Source organism: Fusarium sambucinum, chromosome III, assembly GCF_050947815.1.
Source record: "Fusarium sambucinum isolate potato_lamoka chromosome III, whole genome shotgun sequence".
In the NCBI taxonomy this organism is placed as follows: domain Eukaryota; kingdom Fungi; phylum Ascomycota; class Sordariomycetes; order Hypocreales; family Nectriaceae; genus Fusarium; species Fusarium sambucinum.
This window is the reverse complement of record NC_139292.1, coordinates 655,605-678,599: the sequence shown is the minus strand read 5'-3', so window position 1 is coordinate 678,599 and position 22,995 is coordinate 655,605. Positions and strand designations below refer to the sequence as shown.

The window sequence follows — 22,995 nt, the reverse complement described above, 5'->3', positions numbered from 1 at the left end:
TTACTTTTATCTTAATAATAGCTAAATAGTATTTTATAATAATATTCTAATTATATAATTACTAATATTCTTTACTATTATATATACCTAATAATATAATTATACTTAGTATATATAAGATTAAGTATAATTATATATTAACTTAAGCTTACTTTAATATCTAAGAGTAAGTTATTTTAATAAAGATACTCTAGAGAAGCTTATAAATAATACTTATAGTATTTAAATTAATAGGATAAAAAATATTAACTATAAAATCTATACTTAAGTAAAGGTAACTTAAATAATTAGTAAGAAACCCCTTAAATAATACTTACCTAGACTATTTTAATATATCTTTTAGGATCTTTAAGACTATAAAAAAGGCTATAATAAAAGTTAATAGCTGCTAATAATTAAAGATAAATATAGTAGTTATTTATATACTTTACCTTTTCTAGATAAAAGTATAGCTTTTATTCTTAGGGTATTTTAATTTTATAATAAGTAAATTAAATAATAATTTAGCCTTATTATTTATATTATTTACTATAATAATAAAATAGCTATAATCTATATATTAGGGAATATAGCATTTTAAGCTTAAGTATACCTTAAAGGGATAATTCTTAAATATCCTCTATTATATATTTATAAGCTAAATAGAGCAATTAAGATAGCTAATAAGATTATAATAATAAAGTTAAATACTATATTAAATAGAGTAAGGCTTTTACTAGAGCTATAGCTTAAGAGTATTATAATAGCGGTTTACCTGCTTAATTAGAGCCCTTAGTAAGCTAATAATAGTATATTCCTGCTAAAAGCTTTAGAGTTTTAGTTTAGAAATTATACTCTATTACTAATAAGGGAATATATAGTTAACCTCTGCCTTAATTAAATAGGCATTTATATATATAGTTATAAGGCCTATTTATTAAAAAAGAAAAGAAAAGCTAATAAGTAAAAGAAAGTATTTAAAATAAGCCCTAGAGTATATATTAGATATCTTATAGGCTATATAGTATATAATATATACTAAATTTAAATGCCTTAGCTTAAAAAGGTAATTATATTAAGGAATATAATATTTAATAAAATAACCTTCTATTAACCTAATAAATTAAGTATAATAGAGCTTCTATTAATAGAACTAGAAGATTAAATTAAATTAATTATAGCACTAAAATATAATATCCTCTTAGATATATATAATTAGCTAATTTAAGAATAATTAATAGGCTTAAACTTAAAGATAAAAGTATATAATCTATATAAATAGCCGCTTAAAGAAAGTATAGTTATTATTAAACTAAGTATAAATTACCTACCTATATATATAATAAATTAAGTATTAATAGGACTTTAAATACCTTAATAAACCCTAGAGCCTAGTATATAGTATAGGGATATAAGTAATACTTATAAGAGTAAAAATACTAGAGAAGTTAGCTTTTTAAAGTAGTATTTAATATTAATAGATATATTATAAGCTAGGATAAATAATAACTTCCTTAGGGATAAGTAAGTAAATAAGGGAGTTAATATAGTAGGCTTACTATTATAAGTAAGTAATATTTTATTTACTTATAAAGAAGCAGGAGATTTAAATAGAAATATTTAAAAAGTAAGTAAAGCTAAAGCTAAGTCTTTATTAAGTATTAAGTATAGCCTGCAGATAATAATAAGAAAGTTATTATTATTAATAATAGTATAAGCTTTAAATAATTTAATTAAGCCTTTTAAAGTATAGGTTATATTTAATTTAGAAGGAAACTATAATTACTTAAAGTAGCCTTTAGCCTAACTATAAGGTTAGCTAAAGGGATTAAGAAATAAGGCAAATTATACTCTAGCTTAAGAACTAATATATTAGAGTATATAGGTTTAAAAAGCTAAGGAGTAAAAGTATAATATTACCTTTAATTAATAATTATATAAGCTTTATAGAGACTTATTTAATACTTTTTTTATATCTAATTAGCTAGAAAAAATATATAAAGATCTTAATAAGCTTAAAATAGTATTTACTATAATTTTTTATATAGCTAATAGGAAAAAAGGTAATCCTTAAGCAGGGATTATAATAATAGCTATTCCTAAGGATAACTAGAAATATTATTAGGATAGCCTTTTATTTATACTAAAGATATAGAAATAGCTTAAAAAGTATTAATTTACTATACTATTTAAGTAAGCAGTATATATAGAGATTATAGAGCTCCTTAAGAAGAAAACCTAGAGAAAGGTTAAGCAGGAAGAAGCTATAATTAAGCCCCTACTAATAAAGTAAATATTTATATATAAATATAACTAAGATAGGTTTTTACTATACTATAAAGCATAGATTATAGTATATAGAAACTTCTAAGAAATAATACTTAAAAGTATATATATAGTAATACTTATAGTATACTCTTTTTACCTAATAATAGCTTTAGCTATTTAGTTTAATCTTAAAATTAAGTAACTAGATATTAAGAATATATTTATAAATATATAGAAGTAATAGAGTAGCTTTTATATATTTTATTGCTTTTCCCTAGGATTTAAGGAATATAATTTTATCCTTAAGATTAACTAAGCTCTCTATAGGCTTAAAGACTTACCTAAGCTCTAGTTTAATATATTTACTATTAAATTATATAAATTTAAACTTAAATAGAATATAAAAGAACCCTGCCTCTTCTATAATCTAAAGAGGGAGATATACTTAATCTTCTTTATTAATAATATCCTAATCTTCTATTATAAGAATAACCTAAATACTGCTTTAAAGCTTATTGAATACTTAAAAAGAAGTAAGGGATTTAAATTTATATATAACTTAAAAGCTAAGTAATTTCTTAGTATTAAGATTATTAGAGACTAGCTAAATTATACTATTTCTCTATATTATAATTTATATATTAAGAAAATAGCAATTAAATTTAGTTAAAATACTTAAAATAGCTTCCCTTTAACCCTAATCTTATAAATAGAGCTTTTACCTTATAAAGACTAAGCGCTACTTAATAAGATAAAGAAGTATTAAGAAATTATTAGATCCTTACTCTATATAGCAGTTATATTATAACTTAATACTATCTTTATAGCTAGCTTATTATTATAATTCCTTATTAATTTAAATACTTATTATAAAAGAGCTACTCTCTAAGTAATCTATTATCTTTACCTTATAAGATTTAATAGCTTAACCTATAGTAAATATAATAAGCTGTAAGCTCTTATTATTATAAGTAATACTTTATTTACTAATAATATAAGTATATAGAAATTATTATAAAGCTATCTTATAAGCTTATTTAAAGGAGTAATTTATTAGAAGGCATTAAGGCAATTAATAGTAATAACTTTAACTATTAAAGCTAAGTTACTCGCTTTAGAGTATATAGTAAAGGAAATAATAAAAATAAAGTGCCTTTTCTAAGATCTGCGCTTTAATCTAGAGTTACCTTATAATATTAAGTATAATAACTAATAAACTATTAGACTTATAATTAATTAGAGCTCTTAAATAACTATAAGGCTTTATTATATTAATATTTAAAGTATATAATTAAGGCAAAAGTATTTAAATAAGTTATTTAAAATTATATATTTACTAATAGCTAATATACTAGTAGATAGGCTTATAAAAGTATTATTATAATAATAATTTAAGCACTTTAAAGAGCTTTTAAATATATTATAAGTTATTATAAAGCAAGAAAATAGAAAGTAAAAAGCGCTAAAGTATATAAGAAGATATATTTATTTATTTCCTTTATATTAAGGGGAAAGAATAGCTTAAATGCCTTAATATAATATATATATAAAAATTAAGCGCTAAAGTATATAAAAAAAGGAAAACTAATATACCTAATAGGTATTTATAGCTATAGCTAAGGTTATAATAAAGCTATAACCCTAGCTATAATAGCGCAAAAAGAAGTATTAAGAGTAGTATTACTAGTAAGGCTATTTGCAATATTAGCTTATATATAATACTTAAAGAGTATAATATTAAACTTATATTTAAATAGCAGAGGTAATAGCCTTAGCAGAGGAAAAAAGAACTTTATAGCCTAAAGGGCTTAAAGTAATAAAGGCCTGCTTTATTATATTAAAGTAATATAAAAAGGCAGACCTCTCTTTAAATAAAGGCAAAAGCCCTTTAATACTCTTCTTAAGCTTTTTCTCCTCTTATATTATTAAATTAGCTTATATATTAATAAGGTAAGCTTAATTAAGTAAAGAAAGAGAAAAAAGAAGCTCTATTTATATTATTAAGCTTAATAAGCTTATCTAGAGTAAGGATATTATCTTTTACCCTATTAGCTATATTAGCTAGCTAATAAACTAAAGGATTAAGCTAAAGAGGCCTAAAAGTATAATCTAAGTTAATAAGAAGCTTAATTAAAGAAAATATAATATATTTATATAGCCTTATAACTATAATTACTTAAAAAATATAATATATAGCACTAGGAATTGCTAAAAATAGTATAATAGTAAAGCAGGTCCTCTTTAATCCCTATAAAAAGACTGCAGAGGCACTTTAAATAGGGCATAGAAAACTGCTTACTAATAAAGTTAATAAGGGGCTAATGCCTTAAAGGGTATAGTAGGTAAGGAATAGAGGCTATTTAAAGTATTAGATTATATAAATTAAGCTTAAATTATAGTATTAAAGCTTATAGGCAGTAGGAGTATTAATAAGCTGCACTAGCTATTAATATACTGCTTATATAGTATATATAGCAGCTATATGCATAATATTCCTCTGCTTCTTACTAAGCTACTTAAGAGTTAGCTATTATAAGATATTATAAGCTTAAAGAGCTTTAACTTATAGGGTAATAAGTAATAAAAGCGCTAAAGGTATAAGTAAATAATTAAATTCTAGCCTATAATATATTAATATTATAAATATTAAGTATATACTTTATTAAGCAGTATAAGGCATTATAGTAGGCTTATTATTATAAAAATATAATTAAAGAAAAAGAAAAAAGGAGGAATTTCTTATATAAAAAGTATATACTTATAGCTATACTATAGTGCTGCATTTTATAATTGCAGGGTTATTTACTTTATTATTACTTAATAGGCACCTATTTTATTTATATTATAGCTAGCTAGATACTTTATTAAGTGCATTTTAAAGCATTTTAAAGCTTTATTATTTATTTAAATGCCTATAATATTAGTATTTAAATAGGGGGTATATTAATATTTATATAGCCTTAATTAGCTAAGCTTATATTATATAATTTGACTACTCTATTACCTAAAATAGCAAGCTAATTCCCTTCCTTTTATAGAAAAAACAAGGCTCTTTTAATCCTCTTTTCTATGCCCTATCTAGTGAAAATAGCTGCTAATAATACTATACTATATACTAGGCTCTAAAGTCTATTAAAATATTTAAAGTCTTATTAGTATTTAATTTATTATATATATAGATAAGTAATTTATACTTAGTTTAATAGTAATTATACTCTCTTTAAGTAGCTATTTATATAAATTATATATTTTTACCCTTAAGTTTAAGCCTATTAATTATTTTTAAATTAGCTAATTATATATATTTAAGAGGATATTATATTTTAATATTATAATTAACTTAATTTAATTTTCTAATTTTATTAATAGAAGCTCTATTATACTTAATTTATTAGATTAATAGAAGGTTATTTTATTAAATATTATATTCCTTAATATAATTACCTTTTTAAGCTAAAGTATTTAAATTTAATATATATTATATACTATATAGCCTATAAGATACTTAATATATACTCTAAGGCTTATTTTAAATACTTTTCTTTATTTACTAGCTTTCTTCTCTTTCTTTAATAAATAGGCCTTATAACTATATATATAAATACCTATTTAATTAAAGCAGAGGTTACCTATATATTCCCTTATTAATAATAAAGTATAATTTTTAAATTAAAATTTTAAAGCTTTTAATAAAGATATATTATTATTAGCTTATTAAAGGCTTTAATTAAGCAGGTAAACTGCTATTATAATACTCTTAGGCTATAGCTTTAATAAAAGCTTTACTCTATTTAATATAGTATTTAATTTTATTATTATAATCTTATTAGCTATTTTAATTGCTTTATTTAGCTTATAAGTATATAATAAAGGATATTTAAGAATTATTCCTTTAAGATATACTTAAGCTTAAAATATTATATTCTTTAATATATAAATTATAGCTATTTTATTATTATAGTAAATAATATAAATAATAAGGCTAAATTATTATTTAATTTACTTATTATAAAATTAAAATACCTTAAGAATAAAAGCTATATTCTTATTTAAAAGAGATAAAGTATATAAATAACTACTATATTTATTTTTAATTATTAATAGCTATTAACTTTTATTATAGCCTTTTTTATAGTCTTAAAGATCTTAAAAGATATATTAAAATAGTCTAAGTAAGTATTATTTAAAAGGTTTCTTATTAATTATTTAAATTACTTTTACTTAAGTATAGATTTTATAGTTAATATCTTTTATTTTATTAATTTAAATATTATAAGTATTATTTATAAGCTTCTCTAAAGTATTTTTATTAAAATAATCTACTCTTAGATATTAAAGTAAGCTTAAGTTAATATATAATTATATTTAATTTTATATATACTAAGTATAATTATATTATTAAGTATATATAATAATAAACAATACTAGTAATTATATAATTAGAATATTATTATAAAGTACTATTTAGCTATTATTAAAATAAAAATAAATAGGTTTATATTAAAAGAATACTAAATTAAAGTAGTAATTAAGATTAATAATAATAATACTATTTTTTAATATATTAAAGTATAGTATATAATTAAAGCCTATATATTAAAGCTTTTTCTTTTATAATAATACCTTTAATATAATATTTATATAAAATCTATTAATAATTTAAATATTTTTAAAAATAATACTCTTAGTATATTTTCTATTAATACTATTAAGCGCTTTAATAATTACCTTTTAATTATAATTAATAATTAGGAATAATAATACTCTTATTTAAATTACTTTACTTTTATTAAAAGGTATAAAAATATAAGTAATAAGCTTATTAATTAAGTAAATAAGATATATAAAGCTATAAATATTAAAAATAATACTCTTAAAGAGAGGTCTTTAACTATAGCTATTTAAGTAAATAGAGAAGTTATACTCTTTAAAGAGATTTAAATTAAAAATAATAAAATATTAAAGTATTTTATTCTAATTAATATTACTTATAAAGCTAAATTAGCCTAAGTTATTACTTAGGCTAGGGATTATTATCCTTTTTCTTATAAGCTTTACTTTAAGGTTATAATACCTAGTTAATATTACCTTTTAAATCTTAAAAGCTTTCTCTTTAATTATTTCTTTAAAAAGCCTTATTGTCTTATAAGAAAATGCCTTTTTTAAAATACTATAATCCTTTATATACTAAGAATAATCTTATAAGCAGAGGCATTTTATTTACAATTAAGGCTTTTTATTCTTATTCTCTTTAAGGTTAAATATATTATTAAATATAATAAATATAATATAGTATATAATACTTAAAGCTTACTTAATAATAATATTAAGCTTATTTATATATTAATTAATTAACTTAATATTAACTCTATCCTTATTAAAATTAATAATATAAAATATTTATTATATTTAATTAGATATAATTTAAGCTTAAATTACTATAAGGAAATTAAAAGTAATTTAATCTCCTTAGACTTTAAAAGCTTTATATTATATAGTATAATAATAAACTATATATTATTTATTAAGCTATTTATTAGAATTAATATATATACTCTTTACCTCTTTTATATATATATTATATACTTTATAAGTATAAATAATAATACTTATAGCTTAAGGGATAAAGTGCTTCTTAAATCCCTTTATAATATAATATAAAGTATAACCCTTAGGGTATTTTTCTTTTACTCTTTTAAGTATAATATTAAGTATTCCTTTATTAACTATTAATTATAAAAAGGTATAAACCTTCTTATCTTTAGTCTTTTAGGTAAAATACTTATTTTACTTAAGTATATTAATCTTTTAAAATATAATATATTTGCAATTAACTTTATTAAAAGTAAGCTTAAAGAGCTTTAAATTATTTTTAAGAAAATCTATATTATTTAAATAGGTAATATAAAGCTTTATAATATTAATAGCCTTTATTATATATTTAATAAAGTATTTATCCTTATAATTAGCAATTAAAATAGCCTTAAGGGGCTTTATTTAATTAGCTTCTTTATTAAGGAGGCTTAAGTTAATATATACCTAGGTATTAGCAGTATTAAATTTAATTTAAATATATTAAAGCTAATACTGCTATTAAGTACTCTTTTTAAAATATAATACTTCCTTAAGCTTAAAATTAAGGGTAATAAATTAAATAGCTATAATTAAAAATAGTAATATAGGGGAAAATTATACTCTATTAAAGGAAAAAGCGCTAAAAAGGATAAATTTAATACTTAAAATAAGTTAAAAATAATAATTTATAATTAAATTAAAGGTTAAAGCAATATAAGTTTTTAAAATTACTTTTATTTAAGCTTATAATTATTATTAATAGCTATTTTTATTAAATAAGGCATAGAAAAGAGAATTAAAAGAGCCTTATTTTTTCTATAAAAAGAAAGGAATTAGCTTACTATTTTAAGTAATAGAGTAGCTAAATTATATAATATAAGCTTAGCTAATTAAGGCTATATAAATATTAATAGTATAGTATTAAGCTTTATTATAATTAAATAAAAGTATTAATACTGCTAAAAGCTCTTATCTTAAGGCAGCTTAACTAATTAAAGATTATATATTATATATAAATAGCCTAATAGCTATTAAAGCTAGCTATATATAATATTTATAAAACTATTATCTTACTAGTAAATAATATAAATTCTTTAATAATTTATAAAAAATAAAGTAAAAAAAGAATTATTAGTTTTATATAGCTATATTAATATAGCCTAGTAGTAAAATAATTAATATAATAAAAAAGTAATTATATATTTACTTTTATTTAGCCTAGTTTAATCTTAGAAAATAAGGAAATAGCTAGAAGATATAAGTAAGATTTCTATAGATTATTTATATAGTTTAGCTAGGAATATATTAGCTAGGTAATACTTATTTATCTTCTGCTTTATTATATTATTAAAATAAGCCTTTTTATCCTTTAATTTCTAACTATATAATAACTTTAAAATAATATTAATAGCCTTTAATATTAAGTAAAAGGAATTTTTAAAAAACTTTACCTTTATTACTTCTTAAGTAAAGACTATATTACTATATAATAAGGAAATAATCTTAACTACTAGAAAATCTAAGGATATTACTATTAAGATTTCTAATAGTAAGATTAATATAAAAAATAAGAATAATAATAAGAGTTAAGATTTTAATAATCCTTAATTATTTATATTACTTATAATTAGTATTATAAACTATTTAAGTAAATTATTTTAACCTTTTATTCTTTTTAATATTAAATATTAATAGCCTATTTATAGATAATATAAGCATTAAATACAGTTTAACTAAGTTAAATACCGCTATTAATATAGATACTACGCTAGCAGTATCTCTAGCTCAAGTGGCAGGCAACCTAGTATAGATATATAACTTACACATTGGCCCTATTGCTGATATTAAACCGAATCAACAATGTCATTTTGAGAAAGACACCAGCTCTCAAGTTTCACCTACTAGCTCTGGAAGTCACTCACATCTGGGGGTTCCAGACGAACAACAGCTGGTAACCGAAGCAATCGGGACCGGCGAGCCGGACATCATCATGAGCGACGAAATTCCTAACAGTCCTATTGCTTCCAGCCTCGAGGAGATGTCTCACATATCGCACGACGATGGTAAAGAATTTTCAAGCATATCGCACGGTGATACTATTCCTAAATCTCCCACTTTATCCTTAGCAGTAAGGCTGTCGCCTAAATTACAATAAAAGCAAGCCACCGACTATCTCAGCAGCCGGTTCGGCGAGGCTAAGTTCAAGTCCCCAGAGGTTGAATTAGGATCACCATACAGAGCCCGAGAGTCTCCTCTGTGTCAGGACCTATCCAGACGCCCTTCTGGTTGCGGGTCACAAGTGGATGAAATAGTGCAAGACGAGAACAGTGACACGGATACTGAAGGTTCTGACAGTGATGATGGCCTCGACATCACAGGGCTTAAGCATGACCGAAATTATCATCCTCCTCCAAAAGACGACGGACATAGCTCTGGAGACGATTCCGATGACGAAGAGTATCATGGTCGCAAGCGTCGCAAGATTTCTCAATCTTCTCAAGGCTTGGTTGGGAGCACCCCCGCTAGTGCCTGGAATTCTCGCCGATATAAGCGGCCTACAAGAGGCGACGCTCGCTCATTGAGAGAGAGTGCCACATCGACACTCGGCTTGCGTTCAACACCATCCGAGACAGGAAGTGTTCAATCCGAGGCTGACACTCTGCTTGCTAGCTTCGAGGAGTGGCCTCTCAAAGATGTTGTATTAAAACGTATCACTGAAGGCGGGAAGACTACATTCCAATTGCAGTTCGAGTGGATTACCAGTCCAAGCCAGCCACATACCAACACGCATGAGTGTAACCCCCATAAGCGCCAGAGATTGCCACAGTCTGTGTCCTCAGCTGCCAGATCAAGCGGTGATACATGGACAGTAGACGAGGAAGATATAGTACGCAGGATGAGAAGGGATGGCTGTTCTTGGGCCGAGATCCAGCGTGCCCTTCCACATCGTTCCCAGGGCACAATCCAGGTTCGGTACTCGACTAAACTCAAAGGTTGATCAGGTCTAGTGCTGGAGCTCGAGCCAACCAACTGTTAGAAGTTATTGACATAGTAGAACACAGAGATAGAATAAAAGAAATATAACCTTGTTTTATCATTCGGCCGCAACTTCGCCGACGCTGGCGTAGGAATGATTGCTAGTGATAGCTCTCCCGCGGTCGTCCATCCACTGGTCGACCTCAGAGGCAGGGCATTTGCTCCCTCCATGTCCGTGCCAGGGCCTCCCGCTACTGTTGAATTGGGGCACAGCGCGTCGCAGGTGCGTTAGATAAATAAGGGGTCAAAAGTCTGCGAACACACCCCAGCCACTCGTATTTTGACGCATTATGCCTCGACACGGTCATCCACTTCAACCTTTCACAACTTTTGTTAAAAATGAGTACTAACGTTCCTTTTGGTACTATCTTAAGCGGGAATCGCAAGCGAAATCATGAGTTTGACGACATCCAGCGTGCTCTTATAATTAATGAGAAAACAAAGGGAAGAAGCTATCGCGATGTCGCGCAAGAGTTTAATACTTCACCTTCGACTGTCCACAAGATTGTTAAAAGATGTATTGACTACTCCAAGACCTTAAAAAGCCTCGCTCTGGGCGGCTAAATAAGGTCTCAGAGACTGATATTAAGTATATACTTCTCCTTTTAAAAAGAGACCGCCAGATCTCATATAACACGCTTAACAATGCATTAGGTAGTTAGTTATTACATATAATAATTAAGTTCTCAATAAGGTAAGTAACCTATTTATTTATATACTTAACCCATTTCTCAACTAGAAATAACAGTATAAAGGCCTAGAAGAGTAACTAGGGCATCTGGGGTAATATATTAACCTTGAAATTATAATATTCTATGTTAAAAGGTTTAAAATCATAGCCTCTAGCCTCTTATAGGGGAAAGTTAAGTCAGTATATACTATTACCCTTATGCTTATAGCTGCTATTTTCAGCACTAATAAATATACTATTATTATATTTATTAATAGCTAGTATTTAGCTTAATACTTCTTAGGAATTTATAATATTTAAGAAAATAATTAATATGTGGTTTTACTAGTAAATAATTTTTAAGGTTATTATAGATTCCCCTTATATACCTTAGTGACAATAAGGGTCATATAGGTCTAAATCCTTAGCAGAGCTTAATAACACTTAAAGGGATATCGATAATGCCAACGATCCAGAACTGATGTTTGGTGGGGCGAAGGGTCTCTTTCTTTTTTTCCTACCTAGCATCGCGTGGGATGACATCACCATATAGCGCCTCGTCCAAAGACCGATAACATGACTGGGTATTGCGCAGTAGTCCTGTCAGTACATTGCTAAAGTCACCACAAGCCTACTAGCGGGTACATGAATTGTCAATCACACCTATTCTTGCTGTTTTGCAATAAGAATATCGACGCCGCTTTTATGGAGGATGCCTTGCCGCGCCCCCAAAGCGCAGGGTTTTTATTACCCCACTCGGAACCAAAGAGGGAAAAAGGAGGAGAGACGAAGCATACAACTTTTAGCACATTTTTGGCCTTGATGGCTTTCCGTCAAGCAGATGTCATCTCTCGATCCCGAAGTTGATTATCGCGATATCATAACAAACGGCGCTCTCTGTTTCGCCAACTGTAATGTTAAAGGCTAAAATGTAGCTCAATAGCCCAGTGCTCTAGTATACTCAATAAATCCATCTAGCGCTTTAGGTTCTTCTAAGAATCTCAGCATGTATCCATGCCATTCTGACCCAATTTCGGCTGTGTATTCGGCCTTGCAGAACTCCCAATAGTCAGGATACCATCCAGATTGTTCCCAGTCAATAAGTGCCACGATCCTAGACGGAGAGTCTGAGTTGACTATAATATTGCTGGGATGGAGATCGGCATGGGTGAAGACGACTTGGGCGTCATCTGGAAGCATTTGACGATAGGGATCGGGGATATCTTCTGGCTTCATTCCTGGCCAATGCTCTTCAATGCCTTGTCTGATCATTATCGAGAGCCAGTCATGGAAACCTTTGACAGAGGTGAAAGGGCCAGCTGGAGGCCTATTGGAATTGGTAATAGAGATATCGTAGTAAGGGCTACGATCGATTCGGCCTTGTAACAATTAGTCTAAATTCGACACGCCACACATGCTAGCATGTCACTTACCAAGAAACTGATCATCAGGGTCTTGAGACAGTGTCCGTAGATTCGAGACTACAGACTTCAGTGTGTCCCAGAAACCCATCTTCTCATCCTCAGTCATAGATGGCCAACGTTTCTCGACGGTGACGCCTTTCACCATCTCCATATAAAGAAGCACGTAGCCATCCTCAGAGGACCAGCCGTATATTTCCGGAACCGGTACTTCCGGAAGCAGTCGCCCAAGAGCCCAGAGGCATTGACCTTCAGAGACACTGACAGTTTCGTCCCGGCCAAACTTGACCGCAAGGCCCAGAGACTCAAAAAACACAGGTGGGGGGTTGGCTTTCTCACGATCTTCGGAGGAGTTTTGAACCGCACTTGTTGCTAGCACTTCCGATAGGGTGGGGAGCGGGTGCCCATTATTTCGAGAGAAGAAAGAAGAGTATTGAAAGATCACAATTGTCTCTGAGGGAAGAGAAGCTAAAGAAACGGTCGGACTTGGTGCCATTCTTGCGTTTTGATTTACATGAGAACAAAGGAGATTCATCCGTGACCGGTGACGGCGGCTGCTTGCTTTCGGGATCGGGTCGGAATATCAGTTGTAGCGGGACGGGATTTTGGTGTTGAGATCAGGGATCCCCTGATTCGGTGAGCTGCGCCCCTATTGTGGATATGCTCTCTAGCTATAATTGGCTGTAACGCCACTTTCTTATGCGTAGAAAATCAAGGCTCTTTGAACCGACTTTCCTGCGCCTTTACCGCTGTGCACCACATTTGGGCCCTCTGTTAGCAAGGCGTCCAATGGCATCCCGATTTTAACTGGCTGCGTCTGAGCACTCCCCAATTATGCGACCAAACAAAGTTCATCACAACCAGTCACCAACTGTTTATTTTTGACATCATGGAGTTCCTTGACTTCTAGCAGATTGATTGGCGACTGGGTTCTCGAGCTTCAAATACGACCCAGTTGCTATCGTGGTTATGACTGGATGTTCAAGCGCAGGGACCTGGGGGCTGGCGGCCCGCTTTCTCTTCGCTCGACATCAAGCCTCGTTCCATTTCTATCATTCGTCGAGCACGTTTTCCATTCTGGCTTAATTTAGAAAACTGATGATATGCGTCTGCAGACGCCCGAATTCGCATTCTTAGGCGCGGTTCTACTTTGTAGATGTTTTGTCGCATTACTAAGGCGAAAGGGAATAAGCGGTGCCGATAATAGCTAATAGCCTGAATGTGGCATGTTTCATCTCGCGCCGACCCGGCGCAAATTCCCTTGTCAAAGTTTGAATTTGCCCGGCTCTTCCCTCGACATACGTGGGTATAAAGATGAGGTTGATACCGCTTCAGTTCGCCAGTCATCAGCTTGCAAATGACTCTGAGTAGTTTCGAAAACCATGTTGACAGGGTGTTTGGTAGTATAAGTCGGCCAGGTCGTATGAAAATCGGCAACTAAAAATCACAAGTTAAATTCAAGGAAAGGCGGTGTCTGAAGGTGATGTAACTGACCATTGTGAAAGTTTGGGTTCCGCTTGGTTGCGAAACTGATCCATATTCGGCTCATGAGTTCGGCGAGTTTGACATGTTTCTCCCTCAGATTGGACTCAGCTGGGAATGGGTTTGTTTCCCAGCCAAAGGCTTCCTTGTTCCTAAACATGTATGCCACATCTGAAAAGTAGGCAGCTCCAAGCGTATCTGGATTGACGTTTGCTGGTATAGCGTCGTGCAAGAAGCTATAGCTAGGGACCTTTTCTCTTGCCCATGCGTGTGTTGCAAAACGCCTTCCGGCAGTGAACATCATGTCACCCAGCCACAAAGTTGCCGCGCCATAATAGGTACCGTACTTTGGACCAGGGTTTGGCTTCACGGTGCCTAGACCTGCTGCCGAAGGGGTTTTAATTTCTTGAGCGTACAACTGTGCCCAACGTTGAGCGACTGTAGCATTAATTGGACCTTCTAACCAAGACGTCTTGATAAACGAGCTCAAGTGCTCCTCGTTATCAAATGAGCCCGTTTTCCCCAACATTTGCTGTAACAGAGATGTTCCTTCATTTCTTGTCGAGCCGATGAGTAAAGGTACTTTTACGAAGCGACCCGAGTTCAAAAGGTCGTCGCCAGGTGCTGTAATCATTTCGCCATCAATAACGAATGAAGGTGTCAAATGAGAACCAGCTTGTCGCAATAACTCAGTGGGAGCTGCACGTAGACAGTTCAGCGAGTCTCTCGAGGTTAAGCAACCAGTTTTATTCAGTACCATATTGAATTCGGCTTCTCGATTTGATATGTTACGGCCGATAACTGGTGCCGTATAAGGACCTCCACTTTGTGCAATTGCGGCATAGAAGAGACCATCGTTTCGGCCTCCGAAGGCGAGGAGATGAAATCCAACTGACATGCCACCAGCTGACTCGCCCATTATGGTAACCCGTGATGCATCTCCACCAAAATATCCGATATTTTCTTGGATCCAATGGAGTGCCTGCCGCTGGTCATAAAGGGCGATGTTGGATAGGCCAGCCGTCTCTATTGTCGAGCCGCTTAGTAAGCCAAAAGCACCGAGACGATAATTGAAGCTGACGAAAATAATTGGCTTTCCCATCTCCACGGATGTCTGTACGAGAAAGGTTCCATTGGTTCTGCCGTCGCTAGCGCTTCCATCTTGGAATGCTCCACCATGTATCCATACAAGCACGGGAAGCGGTGAACGCTGGGTTGCTGGGCGTACAACGTTGATATGGAGACAATCTTCGCTGACTGGACCTGTGAAGTTTTGACTGAATAAAGCCAGTCCAATATCATTCCCAAGGCAGCGCGCTCCATATGATTCTGACTTTCGAATGCCGGCCCAAGGTTGTGCAGGCTGGGGTTTGCGCAGACGGAGGTCATTTACAGGCGGCGCTGCATAGGGTATACCAAGAAAGAACTCTTGGTTGTAGTGGCTATTAAAAATGCCACTCAATGTGCCATTCTTGATGGTCACGGTTGGAGGGCCTTGAGGCCCTGACGGGAATTTCGAGGAAGTGGATGGCGATTTGGCGCCAACTGCAAGGATCATGGGCAGCCATGCCATGAAACGGGCGAAATTGAACATATTTCAGAGAAATAGAGAATACTTTAAATGTAGGGAGAGTATTGTACTGACGATATGTTGACAACAACTTCTATGTAGCGGCTTACCAATTGATTGTGTTTAAATACTCGGCACATTGATTTGGCACCAGGATAGTCTTCCACACATCGGCTTATGCGGGATCAACTATGCCGCAGATAATGCCGCACTTGCCGTTGATAGCTTCATTTATTTCCTATGTTGGTAATAATTCAAGTTTCGGTTTTCGAAATACTGGTTTTGCCGGCCGATCTAAACTCTAAATCAATCTTGCATATCCCGCTGCCTCCGAGTCATTTCCTTTCCGATTCCCACTACGTCTTTGGTCTCTCTACTTTCGGCAAATGAAAAGTAAACAACAGAATTATGTATCCACCACTAAAAGAGAAAGGAACGTTGCCTACCATAACCAGAAAACGACGAGCTCTGTATGCTGCTTGGCATGCGTTACTCGTCGACTATGGAAATGCGATTGCAACGGTCGGTAATTGTGTGACTAATGTGGAAACTGGGGCTGGGCGTGCCTTAAGGACGGAGAGAATGTTTCTTCCTCCAGGAATAAGTACGCTTACAATTGCAACTATAGCTAGCGCTACCAGAGGCCCTGTACAGCCATAATCTCTCCGAAGAAACGACCTTAGTCGAGCCCCTGCACAGCCACTTACAACTGCCGAGGCTAATGTCCCACTGTCTCCAACCAGTCGGCCAACTAGCTTAAAGGCACCAAACATGCCAGGCTCTCTGGAGTCAGAAAGCATGAGACACGCCTATACCAAAATTCGCTATTAAATCACTAGTTCACGCCTCATGTTTTCTGACACCTCATAGCCAGGTAATGGATAAGGAAGCGGCAATATAATGATCCTGTAAAAGATGTTGCAAGACTTTGCGCTGTGTTGTAATTTAAACACCTGATTGTTCAGCTATCAAAGCGATGTCACCAGCTCTATCTATCTTGACGGTTAGCAGAGTGGGTTTACCAGGCCATCTGAAGACAAGGTTAAGATTGATGCTCGATGTATCAGACGTTTTATACTTACGCATCGTGAACAGCCTTGACTATTTACCATGACTGGAAGATAACTCAGGTGCATTATAACCCGACTATGCGACGATATAGCTAATAGTACTGAAATAATGACATGAAATAAATTACTTATAGTTACATACTCAAATGAACCGATCATCTCTACGGATCTTAAACTCCCTGATCTGATTCGTAGGACAAGAACGCAGGGGGCCCTGCGCGTGCCACGAACATCTTGAGATTTATGAGAAGAAGGTCGACGTGTACAAATCGATCCATTGTTATTCTTATCAGTTATCTCGTCTTCGATAAACTGTTAGCTAATGCTGTTGTTGTTCTAGTGAAGAGCCCAGAGTGGGGAGATGAAAACCCAGGCTACCAGGGTAAGCGGATTGTTCCGCTCTCGCAAGGCCGTATACTTTGAGTTAAGATCGGCAGATCGCCACGTAGCCGACCAACGATTGGCTAAGGATTTAACAACAAATTGCCCCATTCTTGTCGTCAATGTGTATACTACCAAATCCCTCTTTTATTCCGTGTATTTTATATCTTTCATTCCTTCATTTTGCTTACTGCTCTCCGTTTATTATACTCTCCATGATATTCTTACAGTCCTCTATCTGTCACCCCAAGTCCATTGAAACAGGATTCAGTTAAACTTCCGTGTTCTTCTATATATGTTATAACTTGTCGTCTACAATTTGGAGAATTACTCAAAATGGAATCAAGCAGCCTCTGCACGCGATGTTCCGGAATCAATTTGGGCAATTTGGTCTATTCTCACTTGACAAGCCGTCGTCGAGACTGGGATGTAACAATATGCAGAGGCAAGGAAACTACAGATGACTCTCGGTCACGCCCATCTTGCCCTATGTGCCAGTTGTTCATCACTATCTATGATCCTGGTAAATTACATCTACTACAATGGCACATGGTGCGCAACATTGTGCTTCGCAATCCAAAAAATACCAATCGTATAATTGGAAAATTCAAGGAAGAGGGTGCGCTTCTTGCTGTCCGGAATCACTACTGGCATGACGACAGCCGGGAATATAGTCCCATCCCTGACCAGAGTCTTTCTGTACAGTCCAGTACAGCCCGACCTATCAAAATTCTAGATCCCCAGTATGTTGACTTTGACACCATTCGCAAGTGGCTATCAACTTGCTTGAACTGTCACGAACAATCGTGTGCTCTTACAAGCTACTCTGAAGTTTATGGCTTGATGGTAATCAATGTTCAAACTAAGAGAATAGAGTCTGCACAAAAAACAACCCGCTACGTCGCACTTAGCTATGTATGGGGAAAAACGACGGAGGATGTAAAATCTCGTCCTCACTCTTCGAAATGCGACACCGAGAGATTACAAGAGGATCCAAACGCTCTCCCGAATGACATTCCTGCAACTATCGAGCATGCTATGATGGTAGTAGCAGAGTTGGGGTTTCAATTCCTTTGGGTCGATCGGTACTGTGTTCCTCAAGGCAAAAGTAATGCGAAGGACAGGCATTGTCAGATAAAGCAAATGGACAAGATATACCATGGCGCTGATCTTACCATTATCGCGGCTGCGGGAGAAGGCCCTCAGAATGGCCTCCCAGGTGTGAAGGGAACACTAAGGAAACGCCAGGCACATGGAAACTTTGGAACATATACGCTCGTCTCGACGATGGCATCGCCCCGAGTGCTGATACATGGCACGGCATGGTACAGTCGCGCGTGGACTTACCAAGAAGCAATATGCTCTCGAAGGCGGTTGTTTTTCACCGACGAACAGGTATTCTTCGAATGCCAGGAAATGAGTTGCCGCGAGACTGTCGAATATATGTGGCCTTTGGACAAATACAGAATTCTCGATGAAGCGAATATAAACACAAACGAGGGAGGCTTGAGATCGGTACATGAACACATCGAAGAGTACACCCAACGCCAGCTCACCTATGACTCCGATGCTTTAAACGCAATTCTAGGGGTATTGCAGCTTTATTCGGCGATGAGCGTTCCTGTCTTCCATTTCTGGGGATTGCCAATGGCACCACCACAGTTAGATCGTCGATTATACTCATTGCGTGAATCCTCTTATTCCCTCCAAGATACTTTTCTCGGATCTCTTTGTTGGTACCCGAAAGAAACAGCACATCGGCGGTTATGTTTCCCGACATGGTCATGGACTGGCTGGTCGTGTAGGGTGTATATGAACTATTGGGTAACATATCACGAACGAGTGGCTGCTTCTGTGTCAATTGGCTACACGGATGGGTGTTTCAAGCCTCTGGAAGATGCGTTCCATCAAAACATTAAGCTTAACAAGCTACAGGATCTTTCGGGGACACTACGACTGAGCGGTAAGGCTGTCAAGTTGAGGACGAAGATATTTCCGGCACAATCATCCGCTTATGTCACTGAGCTTGGAGAGCCATTACTGTTTGCCTGGCCGGTGCAACAAGACGAAATGTATGGAGATGTGCAGTATATGATTCCGGTCGATCTACTGCACCCATTAGATGAGCAAGCAGTAGAATCATGGACAGAGGAACCCCCCGAGCTTCTCGGCGTACTCATAGAGCGTGGACAGAATGAGAGGGATCCAGATAGTGAATCTGATCCAGATGGTGTATTTGTCCTTGTTGTTTTGGAAGTTGAGAAAAGCAAGTACGAAAGGGTGGGACATCTAAGACTTAAAAGCGGTTTGGGCAGTCATTGGGCAGATGAAAGAGGGGCGAAGTCAGTGTCAACAGGTCGACAACATAATCTTGACGTTGATGATGATATTTTGAGGCGTAAACAATGGGAGGCAGAGAGCGATATTTACAATATAGACCTTATATAAATAAAACTATTAGTGTAAGATATTTCATTATATTAGTTATACTACACTTGTCCTATTATTATTCAATAGCTACTCACTTAATACTAAAGGTATCTATTAGTTTGTTTCTCTTATAATCTCCTATCTAACTGTGGACTAATCAACAGTATATACTGCTAACAATAGTAACATTTCTAATACTTCTAATTTGTGGGGTAGGATGGATGAGGATTTGAAACCTTGTCTCCCTCTTTGTGTCCCTGTATTTTCCCCTGGCCCTATTTGCCCCTTGGCATTACGCAAAGCCAGGGAGGGTGCCATGATGCTTGGTGTCAAGCCGGGCAATCGATCAACTTTCATAGAGAGTCCCTCCTATGCTATTACTTTTGCCTTGACAGCTTTGTAGATAAAGTTCAAAGAGAAAACGTCATATAATAGAAACCGTATAAACAGGTATGGGTTATGAGAAGGATTAATGATGAAATAAAACCCAATATGTCCATGTCTGAGGAGAATTGCGTCTCGGTGTAGAGAACCACTGTCAATCCTACCATGAAAATGAAGCTGTTCGATAACTCCGCATGATAATGCCAGATTTTGGGGTGGGGCTGCTTATAGTAATATAAGAACAACCTGGCTGTCGTAACTGCAGATATTATATTGAAGGCAGAAGAGGAGGTTGTAGCTTTGAATCCGATTATGTTGATGATAATGGACAGCCAAGATTGATTGAGTCTTATGAAATCCGAGGTGCTAGGGAAGAGCTGAGAAACAAGAGGCATATCTTGACGCAGAGCCGTAAACCAAAATAGTATGCGTATCACCGCGCGGCTGTAAGTTGTAAAGATGCTGGGGATCATGGAGTTCCAGTCTCCCTCGGTGGTCTGTTTGAATAGCATCAAGAGACCGAGCCACCCAGGAAATGAGATGACCAAGACAACTTCGGTGAACAGCGTAATAATAACATAGCATATAAGTCTGACTGCAGTCATCCAGCCGGTGGATTGAGATACCTCGATCTTGACACCGACAGTTGGCAGACTTGCAACGATGCTTGAAAAGCTGGAGGAGAAGATGAACAAGTCATCTTGGGTGAAACAGTCATAAGTAGACTCTTCCGATCTCGAGCTATCTTGTATTGCACGATCAACTTCTTCGAAGGTTGATAAATCAGGCCGGAAGCAAACAGAGACGTGAATTGGTCCCTGGAAGAGCTTGAGCAACCAGTGAGTCTCATGCGCCTCCAAGAATACTGCGACGCGAGTCTCAGTGCCCTGAATCTGCAGCAATACGGCCGTCACACATTGAAATGTACCACTTGTATTCTTTGCAAATGACTGCCGTTTGAAAAATGCTTCCTGAGACATGTACCAATGGTTCTTCTTCCTCGGGTGATACGGAACTGAGTAAGTATTCCCTGGGTGATATTGCCGTGACCATCCAGTAGAGGTTCGGATTCCAACAAAATCCAAGCGTTGGCTGGATATTGATAGAGACAGCTGAGCCGGTTCGGTGTTTGTGGCTGTTAGAAGAGTTTCAAACGGCCGAAAAGGAAGATCTTTAATGCGAGTCATCAAGTTCAACTGGCGACGTGCCCAACGACTCCATGCATCGTACTCGATAAAAGACGTCTCCTGCGAAGTTCGGGCGTACATGCTTGGCCCTTGGCGAACAATCGGGAGAGTGAGAAGTCTCCAGGGGTTGTTTCTCATGTGGCAGGGCAAAATGAGATGAGGATGGCTGTCGCTAGATACAGGAAGTTTGATGCTTAGACCTCGATCGGTCAGTGACCTATCAATGTCTGCCTCGACCAGTACTAACTCCTGGGACCCCGAGAAAGAATGAATGGATCGAGCAAAGAGGCCTTGTATATCACTTTCCTGTTTTGGTTGTTGTAAATGATACCAAGGATGGCCAGTCTGGATGAGGAAACGAAATGCTGGGGTCCAATAAGATGGTTTTTCTACCTGCCTGGATGGTGATATTGTATTGGGCATCGCAATATTCCAGGCGAGAAGTGTAACGTCAAAGACAGTTGGATCTCTGACGATAGCTTCTTGAAGACGGAAAAAAGCTCGTTCGGAACCTTCCCCATATAACAACGGTATGTTAATACCAAATAGACCGAGGAGACAGTACGACATATCCTCTCCGCGCGTTGTCGTTCTCTTGGAGGCCCAGTCCATCCTTTGGGCCACTGTAGCGCTGGATATCAATACCTGGCGCGCCTGGATACTAACATTATCTTGGGATTCAAGATACTTTTGTTCAATACCGGTTATGTCACTGACAATCCAGGCGTACTCGTGGCGTGTCCCAATCACGGACCAGTCTGAGGCAAAAAATATCAGTTCCTTTGGGGCCAGTAGTTCCTGCAAGGTCCATCCACGGGTGAACCAGCGACTTCCGCTCATGGACTTTCCGATATCCTCAGAGCCCGCAGGTACATCGTCGAGGTATGCAAAGCATATTTCCGAGTTTTCATACCACTCGAACATTCTGTTGATAGCCTCTGAGAGCTCAGCACTACTCATTTTGTCGATGCAACACGTGTCGACCCAGACGTAGTCGAAGCCGCGACGGCTAGCCTCCGCACAGGCAGCCCTCGTCTTGGCGAAGCCCGCGCCCTGTCCTATATGCAAAGAGGCAACATCCTGTAACATGATCTCCTCAGAGCCCCATGTATGAGAGAGAATAGCATATGGTGGTTTCAGGTTGCCCGGGAACCACTCAAGTTTTAGCGTATCGACGTTTAAAAGACGCATTTTGACTTGATGTTGTTTGTATGAGTGGGATTGGAAATGCTACTGTATTTTCGAGCGCTTATGGATAAGCACGCTGTGGGGCCTTGCATCACTAAGCCAATTGTACCTAGCTAGAATAAACTTGTCCTTTCCTATAGATAGTACTACGAAAGGAGGCAGGGATGTGGTTACTTGCTTACCCTAGGCCTTGAGGCGGGTAAGTCATCCGGTGATGGGCAGGATCCTAGTAGATTTGGCGATGACACGTTATCAGAGAAACTTCGAAGACTAGCCAGATGACTTTGGGAACGTAGCTATGCCTTGCCAATAATGCTTGACTGGGCTGCAGTGCCAAAATAGAGCCTGACCCGAA

The 22,995-nt window shown here is 34.8% G+C and overlaps 5 protein-coding genes across 5 annotated transcripts; 2 read left to right on the top strand and 3 right to left on the bottom strand.

The window, feature by feature from the left end:
• Window positions 1–9,811: 9,811 nt before the first annotated feature.
• FSST1_010414 (uncharacterized protein) lies at window positions 9,812–10,819 on the top strand (the record flags this gene model as incomplete). The annotated part of the gene is made up of 2 exons (XM_083233445.1): window positions 9,812–9,949; window positions 9,980–10,819. The coding sequence occupies 2 exons, from the start codon at window positions 9,812–9,814 to the stop codon at window positions 10,817–10,819; spliced, it is 978 nt and encodes a 325-aa protein (XP_083080110.1).
• Window positions 10,820–12,463: 1,644 nt separating this feature from the next.
• FSST1_010413 (uncharacterized protein) lies at window positions 12,464–13,444 on the bottom strand (the record flags this gene model as incomplete). Its single annotated transcript, XM_083233444.1, has 2 exons — window positions 12,464–12,906; window positions 12,961–13,444. 2 exons carry the CDS (start codon window positions 13,442–13,444, stop codon window positions 12,464–12,466), a joined length of 927 nt encoding a protein of 308 aa, XP_083080109.1.
• A 768-nt stretch (window positions 13,445–14,212) lies between these two features.
• Window positions 14,213–16,024, bottom strand: FSST1_010412 (uncharacterized protein; the record flags this gene model as incomplete). Its single annotated transcript, XM_083233443.1, has 2 exons — window positions 14,213–14,385; window positions 14,443–16,024. 2 exons carry the CDS (start codon window positions 16,022–16,024, stop codon window positions 14,213–14,215), a joined length of 1,755 nt encoding a protein of 584 aa, XP_083080108.1.
• A 1,763-nt stretch (window positions 16,025–17,787) lies between these two features.
• Window positions 17,788–19,899, top strand: FSST1_010411 (HET domain-containing protein; the record flags this gene model as incomplete). The annotated part of the gene is made up of 1 exon (XM_083233442.1): window positions 17,788–19,899. One exon carries the CDS (start codon window positions 17,788–17,790, stop codon window positions 19,897–19,899), a length of 2,112 nt encoding a protein of 703 aa, XP_083080107.1.
• Window positions 19,900–20,291: 392 nt separating this feature from the next.
• Window positions 20,292–22,643, bottom strand: FSST1_010410 (uncharacterized protein; the record flags this gene model as incomplete). The annotated part of the gene is made up of 1 exon (XM_083233438.1): window positions 20,292–22,643. One exon carries the CDS (start codon window positions 22,641–22,643, stop codon window positions 20,292–20,294), a length of 2,352 nt encoding a protein of 783 aa, XP_083080106.1.
• Between the last annotated feature and the right edge of the window lie 352 nt (window positions 22,644–22,995).